Source organism: Pteropus medius, unplaced genomic scaffold (assembly GCF_902729225.1).
Source record: "Pteropus medius unplaced genomic scaffold, Ma_sr-lr_union100, whole genome shotgun sequence".
NCBI lineage: Eukaryota > Metazoa > Chordata > Mammalia > Chiroptera > Pteropodidae > Pteropus > Pteropus medius.
This window is the reverse complement of record NW_024352789.1, coordinates 1,942,640-1,969,950: the sequence shown is the minus strand read 5'-3', so window position 1 is coordinate 1,969,950 and position 27,311 is coordinate 1,942,640. Positions and strand designations below refer to the sequence as shown.

Genomic DNA, 27,311 nt, shown 5'->3' with positions numbered 1-27,311 from the left:
GTCTGTGGGCATGTGATTGTGGGCCTCTTAGATTGTTCAACTGATTAATATATATATACGTACATAATTGTATATAGTATATAGACTTAGATAGATGTTGACACAGAATCCAACTTTTTCTATTACGCTCAGCATCAGACATCTTGACCTGCATGGCTTCCCTAAAGCCCGACTACTTTCCATCTGTGTATTTCCATCTTGGTTCTAGTCTTCGCTGGCATCCAAAAGTATTCTCTGTCCATCATCTTCCACCACTGCAGAACCCTTGACACTTAAGGTAAGGATGATTGCTTTGAACTAAGGCTCACAGAGCCTTTACATACCTGTGGACACTTAGGGAGCCCCAGCCAGGGCTCCAGAGTGCCTCCAAGATCAAAGTCGGCTTGTTGACTGACAACCAAGGCTCTGCAAAATATTGGTACAACTTCAAATGTGCAAACGTGCAACTCTGTGAAACGGCCGCGATTTCTGTTTTGCTTCCCCAGAAGAACTGGCTTATTAGCTGTCAACGTGTCTGTCCCAACCTTACTCCTTACGCTTTTTCCAGGATACTGTCGGAGACAGGTCAGTGCGAGTCCTACTTGCTCTGTTATTCTTTATGTGACGTTTCTTACAGATGAGATGTTAACCAACCTTTCGACAGCACATTTTGCACCTTATTCTGATTCCCCATCAGCAACTAGGACAAGGTTAGGCACATCTGGGTGGTTAATAGATTTTTAAGAATCCTTTCAGTTTTAGATCCCACATACGAGTGATAGCATGTGGTTTTCAGCCTTATTTCGCTCAGCACGATTGTCTCAAGATCCGTCCGCATTGTCGCAAATGGCGGTACCTCAACTTTTCTTATGGCTGAGTCACATTCCATTGATATACTCGAAACGTATTTGATTTGCGTCAGTTAACATCACTCCAACCTTTTTAAACAAACTGACTTTACAGTTTACAAATGACTGTCCCTTATGACCCATGGAGACAGGCACAGTGAGGTGTGATGGCCACATCCCCCCGCGGAGATCTGCCACTGTCTCACCTGGAGGAGGCATCTTCTGGTTGTGCGGATGGGCTTGGTTATGGGGCGTGGCCAGAATCCTCATGCCTGGGATGGCACAGGAGCCCAGCTCCTGATTCCTAGAATGATGGGGTGAGGAGGTCACCTGGGCCACACCCCTGCCTCGAGGCAGGGCAGCACCCCGGTTATCAATCTGCTTGGACTTAGGTGATGAATCAGCAGTGTGGTTAGAACCACAGCACTTGGACCTGACCCTTTGGCCTCGGAAATTAGTTATCGATGACTTTGGGACCATTCGAGAAGCACTTTTGACTAGGAGAGGCTTTCTGAGGTCACCTATTCATCTAAGGTGACTGTCCCTAGCTCGTCTTTATCTCGTCTTCTCAGGAAACTAGGGAGAAGGGGCGAGGGGATTGGGCACTGCTGAGATCTCCTGGGAAATAGTTCAGACTGAATTAATTTTCCTCTACGCTCTGCCACAGTCCTTCCTTCTGGGCTATGTACGAGCACTTTCACAAATTTTAAGATTTTTTTTCTCCCTCTCTGCAGATCTTTCTTTGAATTATAAAATATGAAACGATACTCTAAAAGAAATAAGAAATTTTGTTGCCTGATTATTAAATAGGGAATTTTAAATTGGCATAATTTTTTAAATGGCACAAATTCCATAATGTAGAGAGAAAAAGTTTGATAAATTATTCAGAAATTTAATTTCATATGGCAGACTTTACCCCATACGAGGCAAAAAGAGAAATAAGCAACTGAGGAAAACGCTGGTAACACATGTGCTAGGTAAGGAAAGAATGTCCCTAGCATAAAAATATGTCTTACAAATCAAAAAGTAAAGAAGAATACAAAAAAATCTAATGGACAAAAGACAGAGGTAGCCCATTTTCTCTCTCTAATACTTACACACCCACACAAAGGCAAATAAAGACATTCGATGTTATCAATATTTTTAAAAACTCCAAACAAATCGAGGAAGAATTATCCTCTTTTTGAGATGTGGTTTATCAGATATATTTATTTGTTTCAAATTAACAATGATTGTAACGGCTAATAGCAAAGCTCAGGACATGAGAATGTATGGTAACACACATTCGTATTTGGGGCGGCAATAATTTGGCAAAATTATTCTGGGTGACATTTTGGCACTTACTGGTGTGTAATCAATTTAAATTTTAAGTGAGGATATCCTTGTACACGATAATTTTTCAAGGAATTTAGCCTTAAAAAAATAAAGATATGGCATAGGAGAGATAAATGCATAATCATGCTCATTGCAGAAAATTAGATATGAGTCCAACAAGAAGTCAGATGTAAAATAAAAATTATACTTAATGACACCAGCAATGCCATATTATAATTGTTTCATATAACAATCAACAGATGCCAAAAAAGGTTTTGGGTAAATAACTGATAATGTATAATAAGTATGTCAATACTAGCAAACTCACCGCCTTAAGTTATTAATTAAAAGGAAAAATAGTAACTACGCAGACTTCACCTAAGCCAAGTGTCAAAGTGACATCACCAGTAATAGGACAACTCGACACTATGCAAAGCTTGACATCAGCTCTGAGAGGGTCACAGCACGGCCTCTGGGGGGTCCCTGCACAGATGCAGCACCGAATCTAGTCAAGAAGAAACATCAGATACATCTGAATGCGGAACATTCCACAAACACGGACTCTTAAAGAGGTTTGAGGTCAAGAGAGACAAAAAGCCCGCAGGACTGTCACAGACAGGAGGAGACTAATGAACGTGGCCACTGAATGTGCCACTGGCTCCCGCATGGAACTCTGACCCAATGAAACATGCTTGGCTGTAAAGGACATTCGTTAATGGCACAGGTGGCAAATCTGAACCAGGTCTGCAGCTAGCAAGACCTTGGGCAACCAGGACTTGAGGGCGCAGCAGGAGGAAGACAGCGTGGGAAGAAGAATCAGACGGGCGAGAGCGAATGCAGAAGCCTCATTTTATTGGTTCTCATCGGGCTGGCGTGTGCCCAGGGTCTGTATCCTGTGGTCGCCCGGGGCGGCTACACGTCCGGGCAGCCGGGAAGGGTGGTCAGGGAATGGGCTTCGGGAGAGATTTGGGTTCCTGGTCACCAGCACACAGGGATGGTTCACCCAGGACCAGAGCTGCAAGGTTCACCCAGGCCTCGAAGCAGCAGGACAGGACACACAGGGACCAGAGCCGTGCTGAGGGGAAGGAGTTGGCCATGTGCTGCCCAAGTCAGCTCTTCCTGGTCCAGGGTCCACGTCAGCAGCAGCCTCCAGAGGACTGGCCGCTGCCCCCGCCACAGCAGCTGGAGCCCCCCGAGGGCTGGCTGCAGCACTCAGAGCTCTGGTGTCGACGGCGGTGGAACCGGCGGGGCTTGTGGTGGCTCAGGCAGCAGCCACCACCCCCGGAGCTGCAGCAGCCGCCACCCCCAGAGCTGCAGCAGCCGCCACCCCCAGAGCTGCAACAGCCCCCAGAGCTGACGCTGCAGCAGGAGGAGACTGGAGGGCACTTTGGGGGACACTTGGGAGGGCATTTGGGGGCACACTTTGGGGGACACTTGGGCGCACACTGGGGGACGCACTTCGGCGGGGGCTGGCACTGCTGCTGGTTCTGCTGGCAGGACATCTCGGTGGGTGGGCAGGTGTCAGGAGCTGCGGAGAGTCAGACACACAGTCGGCCCTACGCAGAGGCCACCCTGCCCTCCCTGTCCCCACCCGGCTTCGTTTCCAGCCCCTTATCTCCAGGAACTGCTCGATGTCGTCCCTGATATTAGGCGCTGGACGTGTCATTACTTCTGGTAGCTGCCCAAATGCTCTCAAGCCCTCTGCTCGGAACGTAAGAGGCCCACGAAGCGTGTTCACCTCTGCAGACCCGTTAATCTGCGAGCTTCACTCAGGTCGGCCGGCCCCGACTCCCCTGCACCAGCTGAGACCCACTGTCCGCACCCCAACTTTTGCGGGAGAGACAGTGACATTTTCAAAGATGAACTTCCCTTCCGGGACGGGCAGAGGTCAGCATGAGGGTCAACGAGCCAACCGTCCGGCCGTGAGACACACAAGGCCAGGCCGCGATCACACACCCCTCCTGCTCACGTCCCAGCGGGTCCTCGGTGCCCGTCCCTCAGTCCCCCCGAGACTTGCTCATCTGCTCACATGAAAGCAGCTGCATCTCCCGCTCCACAGCCCCTCACCCCCTCCACGCTCCTGCCCCGGTCCGGGCGTCCCTCTGTGGGAGGAAGGCCCTGCCCCGGTCCCAGGGGACACTTACCGGGCTCACGAGCAGCACAGGGTCTGTCACCACCTCGGGAGGGAGTGGATGGAGGTGCCCTGGCCCCGGGGCCCTTTTATCCTGGCCGTGGGCTCTGCCCAGCAGGTGAGACAGGCCCTGGGCATGAGAGGACCGTCCCCTGCCACCCACACGGGTCCTGTGACAGGCGATGACTGGCAGCTCCTCCCGCCTCCCTCTAGGGGCCAGGACAGCGGCCCCTGGACCAGGGACAGAACTGCGTAGGGCCGGGGCCGGGGCGGGGGCCGAATTCCTCCACCGTCTGCGGCCGCAGCGCCCTCAGCGGCTCCTGCCTCTCAGTTCTCTTTCCTGGAGCTCGGGCCCCCGCTCTTCCTCCTCCTGCAGTGTTGATTCACCGGCTCCCGGTGTAAACGGAGCGCGGCAGGTGCCGCCACGCTTGGCACCCGGGGCCCGCACTTGGCCGGTGCAGCGCGGGTATCGGCGGCTACGCCGCGCGTGTGTCTGAGCGGGACGTGCGCCCGGCGCGTGTCGTGGGCGATCACGCAGATCTCGCTCTCAGACAACGCGCTCGAGCTAGAAAAGTCAGCGGAAGGTCGGCGCGCAGCTCTGAGCCCGGCGTGAATCCGGCTCGACACTCACTCTCCTCCTCCGAGGGCGAATCGTGGATTCCCTCGGCCTCGGGGTCCTCGCCCGTGGAGAGGCGGTTTCCACACCCTCCGCTGTGTGAGTTCGTGAGAGTAAAGCTCACGAGCCCGTCTCGCACATTTCCTGCACACCACGAGCTGTCGTCATCACCGCGGTTGTCATCGTTGTCCTTAGTCACCTTGCAGAGGCATGCTGTGGCAATCAATAGGTTTTTCTGTCATGCACGAAGCTGGCATTTCCGTAGGACTCCAGGGCTCGCAAATAGTTTGTCCACAGGACTCAGGCCGGCGCGTGAGCTCTGGAGTGTGCAGACGTGCGTGGCCGGACACGGCGCCCGCAGAGGTCCGGCCCCGGGTCACCTGAGCCGCCTCTGCCTTTGTCCTCGGGCTGTTGCTCAAGGGTTCGCTGGAAGGGAGGGGCCCGCACAGAGATTCCTGGGCGCAGGCGGGTCACACTCACTCAGCAAGGGCGCTGATCTGCAGGTGACCGGCCTGGGGGCTCGTGTGGTCCACGCCTCTACGGACGCTGGGACCCAAACCACCAGTCGACCTGACGTAGGTCTGCTGATCCGTCGGCTGCACGTTTGAGACAAAAGCTCGGTGTCCTCGCCTTGCGTGTGTGACGTCGGTGAGCGGAGTTCAGTGCGATAAGAAAATGTTTATGAAGCGGATGGTTGGCTTTCCAGGTCTTCTGTCACGAGGATGGGGAGCAGACACGGCCGAGACCCAGAGCGGAAATACGAGGCGAATCAAACGTAATGCCGCGTGTCCCACACGGGAAGGTTACACAAGTAACTCTGGCCATTTCTTTCCCAGTTTATTTCAACGACGTCTTCCTATCACCCAGTTACTGTTTAAAACGTTTTTAAATGTGTCCAGTTCTTCTAGAATCAGCCCGATGTTCACTATGCTACTATGCTTAACACGGATCTGCATGAAATATTTTATTTAAAAATTAAACAGGTGTCATTTTACGTCTACATATGTAATGAGGTATTAGTTCGCATTTCATGTAGATTATTTTATATTTATTAAAACGTTAATATAGATGTCATATATATGAAAATATTTCAAAAAAGTGTTTTTCATTTCGTTTCTCCTGTCCTTATGTCACAAAGCTTTTTATTTGATATGTACGTATTCATACGTATTTTTCTTTACAATTTCTTTAATCGTTTTTACACTTACGCTATTGTTTTCTTGTCCTGAGATCAAACACATTTGGCTGTAAGTTGTTGTTTTTAGCATTTCACTTTCCCCAAATATAGAACTATTTGCCCCGTGAAACTCCTCTTGCCATTGGATGTTAAATTAGACTTTACGTTTCTTTCCGATTAACCAGGCTCCCCAAATCTGCATGTTGAAATCTTTCTCCCTGATGACTGACACCTGCTTTCCACAATTTCAATCCTTATATAAACTCTATTTGTTCGGTTACCTGGTCGGCACCAGTCTCAAGGTCTGGGGATGACTTGTGTGAACTTACGGGCTGAGAGGTACGTTCTCTGTCAGCCTGGGACCTGTGGCGGACGGGACAGTGACCCTGGTTTCCGGGGAGCAGAGGGAGCGAAGGGACGTCCCCGGGACGAGGACCTCGGGGTCCGGCCCTGTGTGCTCTTTCCCGCTGGACGTCGCCCCGGTCTGAGGGGTCAGGGGACGTGGGATCTGACTCCGGCCTCGGGAAACAGGGAGGAGACGCTGTCACCTGAGGAAAGGTGAGTTTCCGGTCCTCTGACAGTGCGGGTCAAAGGGCGTGCGAACGCTTCCTGTGGCCGGACGTTCATCACGGGGCAGAGGACAGCTGCTCTTGAGCCATTTTGTCCCTCGTGGAAGAGAAGATTCTGGAACCTGGGCTGACCTTTGGAGTGATCACCATGGAGGAGCCAGCACCCAGACCATAGATAAAGGGGAGACACTGAGATGCCCCCAAGACCAGGAGTCAGAAACTCGATTCTGCCACCTAGTTTTGTCCAGTATAAAACAAAAAATTGTGCCTACACATGAGCTGTGCCCCGTCCCCCTCATCGTCATGCGGGGTGGAAACTGCATTTGGAAAACAGCAAGAGAAGGGAACTATGAGGCCGGAAACGGGGTACAGGTCCTGGCCCCCGCCCGCTGTGACGGGCCAGCCCACCGGGCGGACACGAGCGCTGCCAAACCAGTTTGTGTTGTCACCGTGTCTCAGACCGGATAGTCTACTTTCCAAACTGAGCCCGAGTTTGTCATGTGAAAGGACAGATCACTTTCTATTACTTAGAAGGAGCTGTGGAGGTGCTAGGCCTTCCGAATGGGCGTCTAGCCCACTGAGTAAACTTTTAAGGACAAAGGCATGTAATTAAAAAGTTACGTTTTATTACATCCTCCAAGGAAGCCTGTTCACGTGCGGGCTACAGACAGATTGCCTAGAGTCCTCTTCCTCGAGGGGACGCTCAGGTGAGCAGGGAAGGGTTCACAGAAGGATGGGTCGGAGTCGAGCCTGCCAGGAGGGACGGAATTGTCACGTGTCGGGGGGACGGGGAAGGAGTCGAAGTCCACCCAGGGAGAGGAGGGAGCACGGGCTGCCGCTGATCGTAGCAGTAGCGACCACGGTGGCCGCAGTAACAGCGCTTAGAAAACAAGAACGGAAGATGCCCGTACCGAAGACTCGGACTATTCTGGACACTGAGCGAAGGACAGTCAACTCTGCTGCTTCCGGACAGAAGGACATCGAGATGCAAAGTCCCCGTTAGACCAGGGAAGGGTGAGCCGGCAGCGTGGCGGGGTCACGGGGTGTCACGGGGCGGTGACCCTGAGAAACTGAGACCTGGGAACGGCTTCTAAAACGCAGTTCTGGAACCACGCGCGCGATTCCGCAGAGAGCCGCCGGTTTTCGGGAGTGAGGGCCAAGTGCATGAGTGAGGCGTGTGTGAGAGGAGGTGAGGGGGGCTCGCGGGAGCCGAAGCGGAGGAAACGGGGGAGACGTGCTGGGAGGCAGCGCGGGGACGACTTTCACACCCGACGGCAGAGATGGCAGGAGAAAGCCCGTTCCCCCCGCTCTTCCTTTCTGTTTCACTGATTGATTCATTTTGTGCGTGTGTGCGCGTGTGCGTGCATGTGTGTGCGTGTATGTGAGTGTGTGCGCACGTGTGCGTGTATGTGCATGTGTGTGCACACGTGTGCACATGTGAGTGTATCTGTGTGCGTGTGTCTGTGCGTGCACGCACGTGTGCACATGTGAATGTATGTGCGTGCGTGTATGTGAGTGCGTGCATGTGTGCGTGTATGTGAGTGCATGCACTCGTGTGTATGTGTGCATGCACGTACATGTGTGTGTACATGTGCACACACGTGTGTTTGTGTGTCTTTGCGTGCATGTGCATGTGTATGTGTGCATGTGTGTGCGCACGCGTGCGTGTGAGTGCATGTGCTCATGCATATGTGCACATGTGTGTGCACGTGTGTTTGTGTATGTGTGCATGTATGTGAGTGTGTGTGTGTGCGTGTGCATGCGTGCGTGTGTGTGTGGTGTCCGGCCGGGATAGGTCCGCAGCAGCAGGTGGGCACCCAGCGGGAGAGGGACAGGACGACCCCGTTAGGACCCGGAAGGTCACCAGAAGCCCAAGAATTTCTTTTTACAAAAAGCATTTTGAGACATGGTCACAGCATGCTGGACCCGGATGACACAGGGGAAAACAGAGTTGGGAGCATTTGTCTCTGCCACACGCTCACCCCGTCCACCCCGGCTGCGGCCACGGGGCCCCTCTGTCCCCGAGGCTGCAAGGCCGCCACCAGCAGAGGACAGGGCAGAGGCAGACAATGGGGCCCAGGAAAAAAAAACGGTCCTTTCAGAACGACATGCTGGCAGATGGCTTTTTTATTGTTACATTCATCAGACGGCGCTCGGGGAGAAGGCAGGGCAGAGGGCGACGTGCGGCTTGACGGGAGCCACGGAGACGGGGTCCGAGGCCAGTGGTGGGGTGCAGGAGAGGAGGGAGCTCCTGGAGCCCGGGGAGGACGTTGTCTTCACAAGTTCAGCGACCCCTCTGGGACCCTCAGACTCCCAGGTCAGCTGGCAGGAGAGACGACGGCGGCCGTTTGCTGCCCAGGTCAGCTCCTCCTGGCCCAGGGTCCAGTTCAGCAGCAGCCTCCAGAGGACTGGCCGCTGCCCCCGCCGCAGCAGCTGGAGCCCCCGCCACAGCAGCTGGAGCCCCCCGAGGGCTGGCTGCAGCACTCAGAGCTCTGGTGTCTGCGGCGGTGGAACCGGCGGGGCTTGTGGTGGCTCAGGCAGCAGCCACCACCCCCGGAGCTGCAGCAGCCGCCACCCCCAGAGCTGCAGCAGCCCCCACCCCCAGAGCTGCAGCAGCCCCCAGAGCTGACGCTGCAGCAGGAGGAGACTGGAGGGCACTTTGGGGGACACTTGGGAGGGCATTTGGGGGCACACTTTGGGGGACACTTGGGCGCACACTGGGGGACGCACTTCGGCGGGGGCTGGCACTGCTGCTGGTTCTGCTGGCAGGACATCTTGGCGGGAGAGTGGGCAGGCGGGCGTCAGAAGCTGTGGAGAGTCAGACGCACAGTCGGCCCCACACAGAGGCCACCCCGCCCTCCCTGTCCCTCCTGTGCCCATGTGCACGACAGTCCCCCAAATGCCTCTGATCTGCTCCTCATTTTGAGAACTGCTGTCCCCAAGTCAAGCCTTGTAGAGGCTGCAGTGGCATTTGAGAGGTCAGCCTCCTTCCTGAGACCGCGCTGCGATATCAGAGCGGCCAGTGGCCTCCCTGCCTCACCCCGGGAGTCCCACACGGCGGCGCACCTGCTGCCCTCCCAGGGCTCAGGAGCCTTCGCTCGTGCCTGTCACTCCCAGCTCCACCCTTCTGGGCCCGTCTCTCTCTAATCACATGACCCCAGTCCCCGAGGGCCCACCCCGCCCGCACTCCTGCCCCGGTCTGGGCGTCCCTCTGTGGGACTCTTACCGGGTGCACGAGCAGCACAGGGTCTGTCACCACCTCGGGAGGGAGTGGATGGAGGTGTCCTGGCCCCGGGGCCCTTTTATCCTGGCCGTGGGCTCTGCCCAGCAGGTGAGACAGGCCCTGGGCATGAGAGGACCGCCCCCTGCCACCCACATGGGTCCTGTGACAGGCGATGACTGGCAGCTCCTTCCGCCTCCCTCTACGGGGCCAGGGCAGCTGCTTCTGGACTAGGAACTATACGACCCCGCAATTTCACTGCGGGGTATTTATCCAAATAAATCCGAAACACTAATCGAAAAGATATATGCGTCCTTACATTTATTGCATCATTATTTACAATAGACAAGATATAAGAGCAACCTAAGTGTCCATCGAAAGACAGCTGGATAAAGAGGTGGTACTTAGACACAATCGAATATTACTAGGCCATAAAATGAATGAAATCTTGCCATCCTCAATAACATGGATGGGTGCCGTGGGTATTATGCGGAGTGAAGTAAGTCAGACAGAAAAAGACAAGTACCATATAATTTCACTTATATGTGGAATCTAAACACAAAGCAGAAACAAACTTATAGATACAGAGAACAAAATGATGGACTGGGGAGAACTGTGGCATTTCCCAGACCTGGACTGATGCTGATTTCACAGTATCTGGGTCGCTTTGCACAGAATGAACCCTACTAGAACGTGGTTGAGGTGCAGGTGTGTGCATCTGTGTGTACTTCCACTTAGAGATATTGCAGAGACTTGGGAGAGACCGAGCACACGCACGCACACACGCACACACACGCACACACACGCACACACATCTTCCTGTTCCTCTGGGCATCTGGTATCGCCTGTGTCCAGTCTCTCTTAAATTGCCTGCCTCTCACCTGCCTTTTCTCTCCTTCGTCCTGCTCCTCATGAGGCTCCCCCCCTCACCCCGGGGGGTAACTGTCCCAGCTCACGAAGGAGGCTTCATCCTGGGGTCCCCGCTGGGACTCAATGAGCTTCAGTCTCTGCTGGGTGACGTTTGGGGCTGGTGTATCAGAACTCTGTTGCATCTCCAGTTCAGGCCTTGTTGCTGCCTCCCTTTAAAAATCTTCTTAAGTTTGAATGGTCAGTTTACACTACTTTGAATTTGCTCCATCCTGTCAAACTTCCATGCTTTATCCTATGATCGACACACTTCTAAATCGGTGCTGTTGAAATATAACTTGTGATATGACTCCTTTATGAGTCTTTTCATTCATATACACTTATACTAAACTTTCGTTGAAACCCTAGCTTGGGGCTTTTATATCTGTATCCACCAGCTGCTCCAAAGAGAGGGCTGTGCATTCAATGGATAATCAATTTAAAAATCTATTTATTAATATTAGCATTAACTTTACTTTGATTCTGACTCAAGCCATTATCATCAGAATTCTCACTCTGAGATACTGACATTGCAAGGCACTAGCCTTATCACCCTGCAGAAATCTGCCACTGAGCTGCCTGGGTATGGCTTGTGCTGTTTCAGAGTGCGTCTAATGAGAATGTAGTCAGGTATTGATTCTTTGGCTGACATAGGAAGTTCTGATTCAGGAGCCCAGCTCACCCATTCCAAGGATGATCAGACTTAGAAGCTATTCTAGTACATACCTCTGACATCATTAATCTGACTTGAGCTCGGGTGATAGCACTAGGGCATGATGCAACAATCATGCCCTGTGTTATCACCCGAACTCAGGACAGGCGTTGGAGCGCAGTGGCTACCACTGGGCACCGTTTGTAATGGAACAGTATGCACTAGCAAAGGACTGATTTTCCGAAAAAGTATATTTCTTATGTCATCAGGATCTCATAATCTCAGGAAACGGGAGGGGAAAATGCTGAGATCCGGCGAGAATTAATTCAGATTCAGTGGATTTGACTCTGTGTCTCAGAGCCAGCCCTACAAGTCTCTATTTATAGTAGCTGCAATAAATTAATACTCCAAAATTACTAGAGTATGTACCTAATTCTTTCTCGATAAGTAGTTGGATGAAATATTTTGAGCATGGTAAAAAATATCGATCAATTTTGTCACATAGAAAATAATCTTCCTGGTAGAAACCATCATAAAAAAGATGGAGGAAAAAATAACAAGCTGAGGAAAAATGAAATACACAAGTCAGTAATAGAATTAAAATTCATAATAAACAGTAAGTTCTTACAATTTTACAGAAAACAAACAAACATGTCTACAAACTGATGGGCAAAGCACACGAATGAATAGCTTAGAAAGAAGTACAAATGACCAATAAAATTAGAAATGTATCGTTTCATGTTTGTGCATATATAAATAACCAAAGAACTACATATAATAAACGAGGGTACCTTTCCAGGGATGAGGTCTATCGGATTTATTCCTTCATATGGAACTAAAAAAGACTTAAAATGGATAATAAAACAGTTTTGCTGAAGGTCTTTTAATACTGGAAGTATAAATTGGCATAAGCATTTCGATGGAAATTTGGTGATTCATTTTTCAACAAATAATTATTGTTATGCATAATAGTTAAAATTTAAAATTTGCATACTCTTTAATACAGCAATTGAACTCCTAAGAAGGTAACCTAAAAAAAAGATTTGATACAGAAAATTACATGCATAAAAATAATTATTACAGGAAATTAAAATGGAAGAAAATTCTTTTCTAGGTTGATAGCGACTTAATTTTTTAAAGAAAACACATTCTTACAACTTAACAAAAACGGAAAAGAACAGGTTGCTGAGCTTATGAATGAGGGGTCGCAATTTCTTAAAATCATGTCAAGGGTGAACAAACATAACGTTGCAGAATTTAGGCTCTATTAAAAATAAAACGCCTTTCCATCAGAGGACACTTGAAACGCAAACAAGAAATTAATTACAGAGGAAAGACAGACACCACTCACTGACTAACAGTGAGCTAGTAACCAGGGTCTGCAAAGAACACTTCCAGATCTCAGCAAAAAGAGACAAACAGAAAAGTCGTTTTTAAATAACGATTCATGGAAGGGAAAACCCAAATGACCAACAAGCGTATGTGGAGATGTCCGTGACCACAGATTAAAACGACACCGATTCATTCACTCGCATCAAATGGCGACGATTTAGCTTAGCGACAATGTGCAGAGGGAGAGTGATCATTATCTACCACGAGTGGAAACAGAAATCGGCGGGACCAACGTGGAAAGCCGGGCCTAATCTAAAACCCAGCAGTTCCACGTACCAGCATTCAACCTAGAGTCTCGCCACCATATACGCAAGTGACACGCGGCAAGATGTCCGTGGCCGAAGTACCACAGCCGTCATCCGAAAAGACACAGGCAAGCAAGATCGCGCCACGCTCGCGGGATGGACGCTCCGCAGGTGTAAAACGGAACGAACTTGAGCTACGTGGATCCACGTGAGCAGCTCCCAAGAGGACTTACAAAGAGCGCGACGTAGTACGATACCATGTGACAGAGCTGAAACTCACGCGGGGCAGCGAGCTGGGGTCAGGGTCACCGGAATAGCGATAAAACGTGAGGAACGCTTTGGAAACGACAAATGGCTGTGGTCACTAAATTAACAGCAGCGGGGCAAGAAAGGTAGTGTTGAGGGGGGCTTCCGAGATGAGAGGCGCCGGCCCTCGAGACAGGCCCCCCCCAGGGGGGACCAGGCGGAATCTCGGTGGGAATTTCCCGCCCCACCCCCGTTCCTAAGCAGCTCTGTCCCTGGTCCAGGGGCCGCTGCCCTGGCCCCTAGAGGGAGGCGGGAGGAGCTGCCAGTCATCGCCTGTCACAGGACCCATGTGGGTGGCAGAGGGCGGTCCTCTCATGCCCAGGGCCTGTCTCACCTGCTGGGCAGAGCCCACGGCCAGGATAAAAGGGCCCCGGGGCCAGGACACCTCCATCCACTCCCTCCCGAGGTGGTGACAGACCCTGTGCTGCTCGTGCACCCGGTAAGTGTCCCACAGAGGGACGCCCGGACCGGGGCAGGAGTGCAGGCGGGGTGGCACCTCGGGGACTGGGGTCATGTGATTAGAGAGAGACGGGCCCAGAAGGATGGAGCTGGGAGTGACAGGCACGAGCGAAGGCTCCTGAGCCCTGGGAGGGCAGCAGGTGCGCCGCCGTGTGGGACTCCCGGGGTGAGGCAGGGAGGCCACTGGCCGCTCTGATATCGCAGCGCGGTCTCAGGAAGGAGGCTGACCTCTCAAATGCCACTGCAGCCTCTACAAGGCTTGACTTGGGGACCGCAGTTCTCAAAAGGAGGAGCAGATCAGAGGCGTTTGGGGGACTGTCGTGCACATGGGCACAGGAGGGACAGGGAGGGCGGGGTGGCCTCTGTGTGGGGCCGACTGTGCGTCTGACTCTCCACAGCTTCTGACGCCCGCCTGCCCACCCTCCCGCCAAGATGTCCTGCCAGCAGAACCAGCAGCAGTGCCAGCCCCCGCCGAAGTGCGTCCCCCAGTGTGCGCCCAAGTGTCCCCCAAAGTGTGCCCCCAAATGCCCTCCCAAGTGTCCCCCAAAGTGCCCTCCAGTCTCCTCCTGCTGCAGCGTCAGCTCTGGGGGCTGCTGCAGCTCTGGGGGTGGGGGCTGCTGCAGCTCTGGGGGTGGCGGCTGCTGCAGCTCCGGGGGTGGTGGCTGCTGCCTGAGCCACCACAAGCCCCGCCGGTTCCACCGCCGCAGACACCAGAGCTCTGAGTGCTGCAGCCAGCCCTCGGGGGGCTCCAGCTGCTGTGGCGGGGGCTCCAGCTGCTGCGGAGGGGGCAGCGGCCAGTCCTCTGGAGGCTGCTGCTGAACTGGACCCTGGGCCAGGAGGAGCTGACCTGGGCAGCAAACGGCCGCCGTCGTCTCTCCTGCCAGCTGACCTGGGAGTCTGAGGATCCCAGAGGGGTCGCTGAACTTGTGAAGACAACGTCCTCCCCGGGCTCCAGGAACTCCCTCCTCTCCTGCACCCCACCACTGGCCTCGGACCCCGTCTCCGTGGCTCCCGTCAAGCCGCACGTCGCCCTCTGCCCTGCCTTCTCCCCGAGCGCCGTCTGATGAATGTAACAATAAAAAAGCCATCTGCCAGCATGTCGTTCTGAAAGGACCGTTTTTTTTTCCTGGGCCCCATTGTCTGCCTCTGCCCTGTCCTCTGCTGGTGGCGGCCTTGCAGCCTCGGGGACAGAGGGGCCCCGTGGCCGCAGCCGGGGTGGACGGGGTGAGCGTGTGGCAGAGACAAATGCTCCCAACTCTGTTTTCCCCTGTGTCATCCGGGTCCAGCATGCTGTGACCATGTCTCAAAATGCTTTTTGTAAAAAGAAATTCTTGGGCTTCTGGTGACCTTCCGGGTCCTAACGGGGTCGTCCTGTCCCTCTCCCGCTGGGTGCCCACCTGCTGCTGCTGACCTATCCCGGCCGGACACCACACACACACGCACGCATGCACACACATGCACATACACGCACACGTGCGCACACATGCTCACATACACGCACACACATGCACGCACACACACACGCACAAAATGAATCAATCAGTGAAACAGAAAGGAAGAGCGGGGGGAACGGGCTTTCTCCTGCCATCTCTGCCGTCGGGTGTGAAAGTCGTCCCCGCGCTGCCTCCCAGCACGTCTCCCCCGTTTCCTCCGCTTCGGCTCCCGCGAGCCCCCCTCACCTCCTCTCACACACGCCTCACTCATGCACTTGGCCCTCACTCCCGAAAACCGGCGGCTCTCTGCGGAATCGCGCGCGTGGTTCCAGAACTGCGTTTTAGAAGCTGTTCCCAGGTCTCAGTTTCTCAGGGTCACCGCCCCGTGACACCCCGTGACCCCGCCACGCTGCCGGCTCACCCTTCCCTGGTCTAACGGGGACTTTGCATCTCGATGTCCTTCTGTCCGGAAGCAGCAGAGTTGACTGTCCTTCGCTCAGTGTCCAGAATAGTCCAAGTCTTCGGTACGGGCATCTTCCGTTCCTATTTTCTAAGCGCTGTTACTGCGGCCACCGTGGTCGCTACTGCTACGATCGGCGGCAGCCCGTGCTCCCTCCTCTCCCTGGGTGGACTTCGACTCCTTCCCCGTCCCCCCGACACGTGACAATTCCGTCCCTCCTGGCAGGCTCGACTCCGACCCCATCCTTCTGTGAACCCTTCCCTGCTCACCTGAGCGTCCCCTCGAGGAAGAGGACTCTAGGTAATGTGTCTGTAGCCCGCACGTGAACAGGCTTCCTTGGAGGATGTAATAAAACGTAACTTTTTAATTACATGCCTTTGTCCTTAAAAGTTTACTCAGTGGGCTAGATGCCCATTCGGAAGGCCTAGCACCTCCACAGCTCCTTCTAAGTAATAGAAAGTGATCTGTCCTTTTACATGACAAACTTGGGCTCAGTTTGGAAAGTAGACTATCCGGTCTGAGACACGGTGACAACACCAACTGGTTTGGCAGCACCTGTGTGCGCCTGGTGGGCTGGCCCGTCACAGTGGGCGGGGGCCAGGACCTGTACCCCGTTTCCGGCCTCATAGTTCCCTTCTCTTGCTGTTTTCCAAATGCAGTTTCCACCCCGCATGACGATTAGGGGCACAGCTCACGTGTGGGCACAATTTTTTGTTTTATATTGGATAAAACTAGGTGGCAGAATCGAGTTTCTGACTCCTGCTCTTGGGGGCATCTCGGCGTCTCCCCTTTATCTATGGTCTGGGTGCTGGCTCCTCCATGGTGATCACTCCAAAGGTCAGCCCAGGTTCCAGAATCTTCTCTTCCACGAGGGACAAGATGGCTCAAGAGCAGCTGTTCTCTGCCCCGTGATGAACGTCCGGCCACAGGAAGCGTTCGCACGCCCTTTGACCCGCACTGTCAGAGGACCGGAAACTCACCTTTCCTCAGGGGACAGCGTCTCCTCCCTGTTTCCTGAGGCCGGAGTCAGATCCCACGTCCCCTGACCCCTCAGACCGGGGCGACGTCCAGCGGGAAAGAGCACACAGGGCCGGACCCCGAGGTCCTCGTCCCGGGGACGTCCCTTCGCTCCCTCTGCTCCCCGGAAACCAGGGTCACTGTCCCGTCCGCCACAGGTCCCAGGCTGACAGAGAACGTACCTCTCAGCCCGTAAGTTCACACAAGTCATCCCCAGACCTTGAGACTGGTGCCGACCAGGTAACCGAACAAATAGAGTTTATATAAGGATTGAAATTGTGGAAAGCAGGTGTCAGTCATCAGGGAGAAAGATCTCAATATGCAGAGTTAGGGAGCCTGGTTTATCGGAAAGAAACGTAAAGTCTAATTTAACATCCAATGGCAAGAGGAGTTTCACGGGGCAAATAGTTCTATATTTGGGGAAAGTGAAATGCTAAAAACAACAACTTACAGCCAAATGTGTTTGATCTCAGGACAGGAAAACACTAGCATAAGTGTAAAAACGATTAAAGAAATTGTAAAGAAAAATACGTATGAATACGTACATATCAAATAAAAAGTTTTGTGACATAAGGACAGGAGAAACAAAATGAAAAACACTTTTTTGAAATATTTTCATATATATGACATCTATATTAACGTTTTAATAAATATAAAATAATCTATATGAAATGCGAACTAATACCTCATTACACATGTATACGTAAAATGTCACCTGTTTAATTTTTAAATAAAATATTTCATGCAGATGTGTGTTAAGCATAGTCGCATAGTGAACATCGGGCTGATTCTAGAAGAACTGGACACATTTAAAAACGTTTTAAACAGTAACTGGATGACAGGAAGACGCCGTCAAAATAAACTGGGAAAGAAATGGCCAGAGTTACTTGTGTAACCTTCCCGTGTGGGACACGCGGCATTACGTTTGATTCGCCTCGTATTTCCGCTCTGGGTCTCGGCCGTGTCTGCTCCCCATCCTCGTGACAGAAGACCTGGAAAGCCAACCATCCGCTTCATAAACATTTTCTTATCGCACTGAACTCCGCTCACCGACGTCACACACGCAAGGCGAGGACACCGAGCTTTTGTCTCAAACGTGCAGCCGACTGATCAGCAGACCTACGTCAGGTCGACTGGTGGTTTGGGTCCCAGCGTCCGTAGAGGCGTGGACCACACGAGCCCCCAGGCCGGTCACCTGCAGATCAGCGTCCTTGCTGAGTGAGTGTGACCCGCCTGCGCCCAGGAATCTCTGTGCGGGCCCCTCCCTTCCAGCGAACCCTTGAGCAACAGCCCGAGGACAAAGGCAGAGGCGGCTCAGGCGACCCGGGGCCGGACCTCTGCGGGCGCCGTGTCTGGCCACGCACGTCTGCACACTCCAGAGCTCACGCGCCGGCCTGAGTCCTGTGGACAAACTATTTGCGAGCCCTCGAGTCCTACGGAAATGCCAGCTTCGTGCATGACAGAAAAACCTATTGATTGCCACAGCATGCCTCTGCAAGGTGACTAAGGACAGCGATGACAACCGCGGTGATGACGACAGCTCGCTGTGTGCAGGAAATGTGCGAGACGGGCTCGTGAGCTTTACTCTCACGAACTCACAGAGCGGAGGGTGTGGAAACCGCCTCTCCACGGGCGAGGACCCCGAGGCCGAGGGAATCCACGATTCGCCCTCGGAGGAGGAGAGTGAGTGTCGAGCCGGATTCACGCCGGGCTCAGAGCCGCGCGCCGACCTTCCGCTGACTTTTCTAGCTCGAGCGCGTTGTCCGAGAGCGAGATCTGCGTGATCGCCCACGACACGCGCCGGGCGCACGCCCCGCTCAGACACACGCGCGGCGTAGCCGCCGATGCCCGCGCCGCACCGGCCAAGTGCGGGCCCCGGGTGCCAAGCGTGGCGGCACCTGCCGCGCTCCGTTTACACCGGGAGCTGGTGAATCAACACTGCAGGAGGAGGAAGAGCGGGGGCCCGAGCTCCAGGAAAGAGAACTGAGAGGCAGGAGCCGCTGAGGGCGCTGCGGCCGCAGACGGTGGAGGAATTCGGCCCCCGCCCCGGCCCCGGCCCTACGCAGCTCTGTCCCTGGTCCAGGGGCCGCTGCCCTGGCCCCTAGAGGGAGGCGGGAGGAGCTGCCAGTCATCGCCTGTCCCAGGACCCACGTGGGAGGCAGGGGGCAGTCCTCTCATGCCCAGGGCCTGTCTCACCTGCTGGGCAGAGCCCACGGCCAGGATAAAAGGGCCCCGGGGCCAGGGCACCTCCATCCACTCCCTCCCGAGGTGGTGACAGACCCTGTGCTGCTCGTGCGCCCGGTAAGTGTCCCCTGGGACCGGGGCAGGGCCTTCCTCCCACAGAGGGACGCCCGGACCGGGGCAGGAGCGTGGAGGGGGCGAGGGGCTGTGGAGCGGGAGATGCAGCTGCTTTCATGTGAGCAGATGAGCAAGTCTCGAGGGGACTGAGGGACGGGCACCGAGGACCCGCTGGGACGTGAGCAGGAGGGGTGTGTGATCGCGGCCTGGCCTTGTGTGTCTCACGGCCGGACGGTTGGCTCATTGACCCTCATGCTGACCTATGCCCGTCCCGGAAGGGAAGTTCATCTTTGAAAATGTCACTGTCCCTCCCGCTAAAGTTGGGGTGCGGACAGTGGGTGTCAGCTGGTGCAGGGGAGTCGGGGCCGGCCGACCTGAGTGAAGCTCGCAGATTAACGGGTCTGCAGAGGTGAACACGCTTCGTGGGCCTCTTACGGTCCGAGCAGAGGGCGTGAGAGCGTGTGGGCAGCTACCAGAAGTAATGACACGTCCAGCGCCTAATATCAGGGCCGACATCGAGCAGTTCCTGGAGATAAGGGGCTGGAAACGAAGCCGGGTGGGGACTTGGGAAGTGGTGGCCTCTGTGTGGGGCTGACTGTGTGTCGACTCTCCACAGCTCCTGACCTGCCCACCCAGCAAGATGTCCTGCCAACAGAACCCTTGTGATTGGCCCGGCAGTGTGATGTCCCCAGTGTGGCCCAAGTGCCCCCAAAGTGTCCCCAAATTGCCCACTAAGTGTCCCCAAAAGTGCCCTCCCTGTCTCCTCCTGCTTTGGCGTCAGCTCTGGGGGCTGCTGTGGCCTCAGCTCCGGGGGTGGCGGCTGCTGCAGCTCCGGGGGTGGCGGCTGCTGCAGCTCCGGGGGTGGTGGCTGCTGCCTGAGCCACCACAAGCCCCACAGGTTCCACCGCCGCAGACACCAGAGCTCTGAGTGCTGCAGCCAGCCCTCGGGGGGCTCCAGCTGCTGCGGCGGGGGCTCCAGCTGCTGTGGAGGGGGCAGCGGCCAGTCCTCTGGAGGCTGCTGCTGACGTGGACTCAGGACCAGGAAGAGCTGAATAAGAGGCAGCAAGTGACCAAATCCTTCCTCCTCTGCCCACTGTGATCGGGCTCACGAGTGGCGAGATGTCCCAGTGAGGCTTCTCAGCTCTGACCTGCCCAGTCCTTCTGCCCGGAGTCAGAAGTGTCAAACCTCCCAGAAACCTATGTGCTGGCCTCCTACGTCAACTGTATCGTCCGCCCTGGGATCCCCAAACCTCGGCCCCTCACCTCTCCCCATGCTGTCTGCAGCCTCCGGTGAAACAATAAAACCAAGAATCTGCTCCCCGTCTGTCCCAGACGCGTCTTTGCCGCTTGCGCCCCAATGTTCTTTTCACCGCTGTCCATTCTTACGCGGCCCGGAGACCCGGGAGATCAAATACATGCCAGTCGCACGGGTGGGCGTGGGAGGAGGGGACAGCAAGGTGGCCTGCGCCCTGCCCTGACGCTGCGTCGCGGATGAACTCCATGCGCCTCTGCCCGAGCACCATCTCCTGGTGTCTGGCGAACGTAGCTCCCTGGACTTGGGGCCCAGCCCAGTCCCCAGGGCAAGACAGGGACACAGGTGTGTGTCCCGTCCCCCTACCCGTGTCCTCTTTCCCTTTGGGATGCTGCCCCAAGTCACCCACAGATTTCTTTCTCCTCTAGTAAAAAAAAAAATGTGTTTAGAAAATTATACGTGAACCGTCTGCCACCAATGTCAATTAATTCTAACCAGAAACATTTGGAGAGCATGTGGCGAAGATCATAAAACTCTTAAGTCCATAAGAAAAGAATCAGGAATTTCTTTTTTTAATTAGTACTTTCTCCCTTTTCTCTTCTTGAGTCCCAAGTCCAGTTTTTCAGGCCATATATTTCATCTGTATATTTTGTAAAAGAAATCTTGATTTTTCAACAAGTTTTTTTTCAATTATAAATGTCACATGAGATTTAAACATGGCGAGTTTTCTGAGTTATTACACCTTAACAATCTTAAAATGAACTGGATAAGTGGCCGATACTTTGTATTTATATTTTAATCCATGAAAAACCACAGGCATCTGGGGGGTGGCCAGAGAGCAGGAACACATCTCAGAGATGGGGTGGTTCCTCCCTCGCAGCTGCTGTGACCGATATGACCTTTAGGTGTCCCCGCATCTTCCGTCAGTCACTCAAGTCATAGTCCTGTGAGGGTCCCCGGAGGAGCCATCCCAGGAAGCCGGAAGAGGGGTCAACCTCCTTGCTTTCTGTCAGGAGACGGGACTCAGACACTCCACATATTGCGGGATCCCCTCCTAGACAGTGACCGGCACACTAACCAGGATGGGGCTGCTGTTGGCCGGAGTAACAGGTGGCCTCCTTTCTATCCGACTGGGTATGCTCGGACAAACGCATCCTGCATCCCACAGAAGTGTCACGCTCCAGTACGGTCAGGGGTTCTCGCTCTCACCTCAGCCTGGACGCGTCCTGGACACAGGAGCTGCGCGTCTGTGTCTGTGTCAGACCGGCGTCCCCTGGAAGCGGAGGCTGTGTTCCCTGCCGGATAATGGAGATTTTTCTTGCGCATTTATTTCTTCTAAGAGTCGTATCGCTTGGACCCCTCAGTCAGGTCCTTGATGCGTTTGAGTGATTTTCTTCGATGTTATGTTTTTTAAATGTTGCAGGTCACTCTTTTCCACGTGGATGTTCCGTCGCCTAATACTATTTTGTGAAACGACTTGTTTTCTCAGTGGAATATCTTGACGTCTTGCCAAAAGCCACCTGAGCGCACACTCGTGGCTGTTTCTGGTTCTGAGCGCACACTCGTGGCTTGTTTCTGGTTCTGAGCGCACACTCGTGGCTTGTTTCTGGTTCTGAGCGCACACTCGTGGCTTATTTCTGGGCTCCCAGTTATCTTCCATTGATCTTTATGTGCCTTGGCAACCCAGGCTGTTTCTCTTACTTTGAGTTTGCTGATCTTTTTGAAAGCATCGCGGTGTTTCATCAAATTTGAGGACTTTTCAGCCATCGTTTAGAAAGCATTCTGCAAGCCGTTTTCTGTGAATGTTGGTGACAGGGATTTTTAAAAACCTAGTAACTAGTATGTGTGATGAGCCATTGTGTTCACCAAAAGGGGATAAGATAAATGCTACATCTCCCCATGCTCGAAATTTCACAGCCTCACAGAAAAAAAATAAAAATAAAAATAAAAAACAAACAAAAAAAACACGATTGTGCGTGATCATAAATGATACGTACGACAAACGATACATACTCTTGGAAATTTCCTTGGTCAGGCATTGTCAGGGAACCCATTACAGACAACCTGGGATTAAGATCGGATTAAGATTGGAGCACAGATTGTCCAAAGGCGAAGAGAGGATGGGGCGGATACTCTCGGAAGAGAAATGAGCACAAATAAAGAAAAAGACAGTAAGAGGAGAAAGAGGGAGAGAGAGAGAGAGAGGGAGGGAGAGAGAGAGAGAGAGAGCGAGCGAGCGAGCGTGCTCTATTGCTCAGAGAAACGAGGAATGAGAACAGATGGGTGGCTGTCAGGTCTAGGTGTCTGGGGACCAGGACAGGATGCTAACAAGAGTGGGAGCCACGCCATTTAAAATTACTGTCATTCTAGTCTGCTCCATTGAAGCTGCCTAGTGCCGTTCGCTATCCAGAAGCAGAATCCGCCTGTCCCCTGATTGTCCTGTGTTATCTATTAACGTGTCTGCATCATGTCTGGAGCGAAAGCTTCGAGGCATGAGAGGAAGAAGCTCTTACTGCTTCGCGTATTCGGGAAATTTTACAGCCTCAGTAGATATCGAATCATAGAAAACTCGTAGAGGCAAGTGGACCAGGGAGAAGGATGGAGGGATTAAATTCTGGGGTCCCTTCCTGGAACCGACTGGACTCGGAGGTGTCGTCGGGACACAGGACAGCTCCGGGGCCGCAGGAAGGCCGCCTTTAGGAACCGCAGAGCTAAACACTGTCCCTCCTCTGATGCCTCGGAGGAGCGGTTGGGTCACTTCTGATGCCTGAGGGTGGGGACGAGAAGAGGAAGAGGAGGAGGAAGGAAGAGAGAGGAGCGGGCGGCTGACCTCCGAGGGCGCATAAGTCAGGGGCATCTTCGTTATGTCAGGGACAGTGTCAGGCCCGAGGAATCCAGAAGTGATCAAGCCGAGGTCCCTGTCATCAGGGGGCTGTTTAATAGAGGAGATAGGATAAGTATGTAGGTCACCTTGACCCTGTGAGAGTTGTCCACGAGGTTCAGAGACTGGAGGACTCGGGGCCGTGAGACTCCGTGGAGGTGATGACATTGAGCAGGATGATGGGCGGGGACGGACGAGTGGGGTCTTCCTCCGACGTGGGTGGTGTTGAACTTGATGCTCCCCCTCCAGTCCGAGACGGGGCTCTGCAGCGGACTTTTCTCCACTCGGCCCCCGGGAATGCAGCCTACACCTGGTCATACCCACCTCCGCCGAAGGCCCTGGCCTCCTGGTCGCCCACTCAGCTGGGCATCCCTCTGACCCACATCCCACCTATGCGGAGCTGAGGGCTCCCGCCCTGGGACTTGTGAAACGTGGAGGTGGCTCATCCGCTCCACGGCCGCCTTCCAATACTGCGGAGCCTGAGGGACATATAAAAGGCCTCTTCCTTCCTGGCCCCGTGAGGCCTCTGGACTCCTGCCGGGGTGACTTGTCACACGTCCTCCTCTAGGGTGAGGATGCGCTGGGGCAGGGACACTGAGTCGTTTCTCCCTTGGATTCTGCTAAGGAACCTCGATCTCCCTTCCTGTCTCTCCCTGGGGAGCTGAGAAGCCAGTGGGAGAGGTCCCGGCGGGACAAAGGGAAGGGACCTGCGTCCGTACCGAGGACCTCGAGTGTCCTGGTGTGGGAGGGAGCCGTGGGAGCCGTGGCAGCCGAGGCGGGAGCAGGAGGGGAGATTCCCACGGGCCTAAAGTCTCAGGGCAGAGTAAGACGGAGCGAGGACCAGCGGAGACCCTGCCCCTGACACAGGTAGACACCTGCCTGGGAAGAGGGCGTCGTGGGAGGAGAGCAGGTTCTCAGCCTGGTGGTTGGGGGTCCCCGGCAGGGTTTGCTCCCCACACGCTTAGCCCCCCACACCCACCTCCGCCCCGTCTGTGAGGGGTCCACGGGGACAGCCGCCCGAGGCCCCCACGTAACTGGATGTTCTTTGTCCTTGCAGCTTGGACCTGCCAGCCCAGCCATGTCACAGCAGAAGCAGCAACCTTGGGAGCCTCCGAAGGCTCCGGAACGCGCCCCTCCGCAGTGCGCGCACCCCTCCTCGGCTCCCTGCTCTGCCCCTCGCTGCGCCCCCTGCAGTCCCGCGCCCCAAAGCTCCCAAGCTCCAGGCCCGGCCAGGGCTCGGAGGGCTCCCCGGGAGCCTCGCTGCCTGCGCGGCGGCTCGTTCTTCCACATCCGGGAGGAGGAGTGCTGAGGCCGAGGGGCGGCGGCTCTCACGCCGCCTCACGTTCTCGAGACGCCGCCCCCGGCCCCCCACGCCGCCCCCGGCCCCCCACACCCCGCCGCAGCGGCTCTGAGCCCCCCTGAGCACCCACGTGCACCCATTCCACGTGGGCGCTCAGGCCCCGCTTCTCTCTCTGGCCCCCAGCACTTCGGAGCCGAGAGGTCACTAGGCGACACTTGTGCTGCTGTCCCCCCAGCCCTGAGCGCCGCAGCAGCGCGGCCGCAGCTACTTCGGCTGGAGCCGCGCGCGGTGACGCTCGGGTCCGGCCTGGGCGCGCTGGACCTCTCAGGCCTCGCGGACGCCGCCCGGAGGAGGGACGTGGCTTGAGACGACGCCTGAGTTCTCAGCGCCCGGACGGCCATCGGCCCAGGCCGCCCACGATCCTGGCACCCGAGGCTTCAGGGCAACAAACCTTCGTCGAGCACCTACTGTGTGCTGGGCTCTGTGACCGCAGATGCGAGGAGATGTCTCTGCTCCAGGACGGCTGACAGTCCAGGGGCCACTCTCGGTAGAAACCTGTGGACTAATAAATAAATTTGAAGCTAGTGGCGCACTCTGTCCTCTTCCTTCGTGTCTAAAAGAACTCGAGGAGGAAAAGAAGGAGAAAAGGTCGAGGACAGCGGGGAGAGGCCTGGGGAACCGGAAGCGGGGAGCGAGCTCCCGGGGTACAGGTGCTGGCAAGTGGGCGCCTGCCAGCAGGGGGACTTTCCGGTTGGCTGGAGCGTCAGGTGACCATATGGGACAGTTCAACACCTCCATCCTTCTGATCACTCGAACCACCTGTGTCACCGAACTTAAGGCATAAAAACCCCAGTACCAAAGTATGGCGGTCTCGGGGTGGGGTGAGGGGCTGGGCCAAGCTCGGGTCTCTGGGCCCGAAGCCGGGGGAACCCCGGGTCCAGTGCAGGGTCCAGGGAGGTTTGAGCACCACTACGTCGCATGCCGACATTAGTTCCATGGAACCATTTTCGACTGATCCGCATTTTCGGGGGCGGGGGCACCAAACCGAACTGTAAATGGGAAACTGGAAAGTCACTGGGCACAGCCTGCGGGCACGTGAAGGAGCACGGACATTCGACTCGGGACCTTCGTTGCTACCACGCTGCAGACGAGCGGTTACTTCGGGGCTTGGTGGCAGGCGAGGAGACAGACGGCCTCACGGGCACGTTCGCGGTGCGCTGCGGGACGATCGCCTGGGGACATTCACGCTGCCGGCAGCCTCCGCCTTGCCACACCGGTGTCATCCGGCCCACGGGGTGTCAGAGGAGAAGAAGACACGTGACATGTAGCGCGAAGGCGGGGACCGTGGGGGGCTCCCGCGGTGGGGCCACCGCCTCTCAGGTAGGAATGGCTCACGGCTACAGGGTCACAGAACGACGGAGCAGGAGGTCCTGATGTCACAGATGAGCGTACAGCCCCAGAAGCCCGAGCGGGCTGCCTCAGGCCTCTCCATTCCCGGCCCCCTCACTCATGCTTCATGCCTTCCCGGGCGAGGTGCCAGTGCTGCCCAGCCGGAAGCGGGCTCTGCGGCGAGGGGTCACTACAAGTGTCACCTCGCTGCCTTGCTCTGGAGGCATCTGTTGGGTTGTCTCCTTTTGACAGGATGATGGTGAGGTCATTAGCATGGGTCATGACGAGCCAGAGACAGCATCAGTCCAGGGGTGCCTAGGAATGGGAGGGTGATGGAGCCAAGGTCCGCTCTGCCCCCCCGGGGGGAGGACCCCAGCTCTAATCTCTGGAGAGAAGGGTGACGCTACGCAGGAGTCAGAAGTCCCTGTCATTGCAGGTGGGGGTGGGGGGAGACTTAGAAATATCTCCTGGGGTCGCTGCTCGAGGGGAGGGCAGCCCTTCCTAGCACAGGACTAAAACGCACCAGGCAAGGGTGACATTTGTAAATATGAGACCCAACAGGGTGCTTTAGCTATTGCCCTGCTCACTGAGGTCAGCCGAGAGGCCAGCGTGGAGTCCGGGGTGGACAGGACCCTGTGTGTGACACAGGGAAAGGGTCGTCACAGCTCCCGCGGACGGCGAATCGGGACGTTGCCCAGGCTCCCGTGTGATCCAGCAGCCACAGGCGCGGACTTGTCGTCAGCACCGCAGAGACCAGGATAAAAGCCACCGCGACTCATCGTACAATGAAGACACAGGCTGGGCAGGGGCGAGTGACCCGCAGCTGGTCAGCGCCAGGCCTGAGCTCCAGGGACTACCTGCTCCTTCAATCTACAGGCCTTTCCCTCAGAAAAGAGGAGCCGTAATGCCGGTGACAGATGACACCGTGTGTCCCCTGGTCCCACAGGAACGGGGCCCAGAAGCCGGGGGTACCTGGGATGGCACTGTAACTACAGCTTCCACAACGCCACCGAGTGCCGGACACGGCCGGCTTTGTTGTCTGTAACACCTCTTTCGACCACCATAGACACATGGCCTGTGTCTCTACCTCTCACTCTAAGGACAAAGGGGGACCTTCGGCGTTCAGGGCCGCCTCGTGGGAGTGATGGGAACGCGTTGTGCTGAGTAGGTCTTGTCCCTTTATTCGAAACACAAACCGGCACGGGGTCACGACCCACGAGCATCCCCTCAACCCCGAGAGAAGCGGGAGCAGCGCGGGCCCTTCAGCGACCCAGGTCTGGCCTCCATCGCCCTTGGGATGGCTCCTGGCCAGCGTCAGACCCACATGCGGCCCACCACCGGGGTGCCAGCCCCTGGGAAGCCTGCTCAGAAGTCCGACTGCTTCGGGTGGAGGAAGATCCTTGCCTGCCTTGCCTCCGTCACTTGGGAATCAGCTTGATAAGAATCTCGTGCATGCCAGCGCTAGCC

General features: G+C 55.2%; 1 protein-coding gene across 1 annotated transcript; it reads left to right on the top strand.

Annotated features, from left to right (window-relative positions):
• Positions 1–23,934: 23,934 nt before the first annotated feature.
• LCE6A (late cornified envelope 6A) lies at positions 23,935–24,464 on the top strand. The gene is made up of 2 exons (XM_039849839.1): positions 23,935–24,022; positions 24,213–24,464. Exon 2 carries the CDS (start codon positions 24,234–24,236, stop codon positions 24,462–24,464), a length of 231 nt encoding a protein of 76 aa, XP_039705773.1. The 5' UTR covers positions 23,935–24,022; positions 24,213–24,233.
• The last annotated feature ends 2,847 nt before the right edge of the window (positions 24,465–27,311 follow it).

Bases quoted from the DNA above. Each gene is read 5' to 3' on its own strand.
- LCE6A (XM_039849839.1), top strand. From the start codon at position 24,234: ATGTCACAGCAGAAGCAGCAACCTTGGGAGCCTCCGAAGGCTCCGGAA.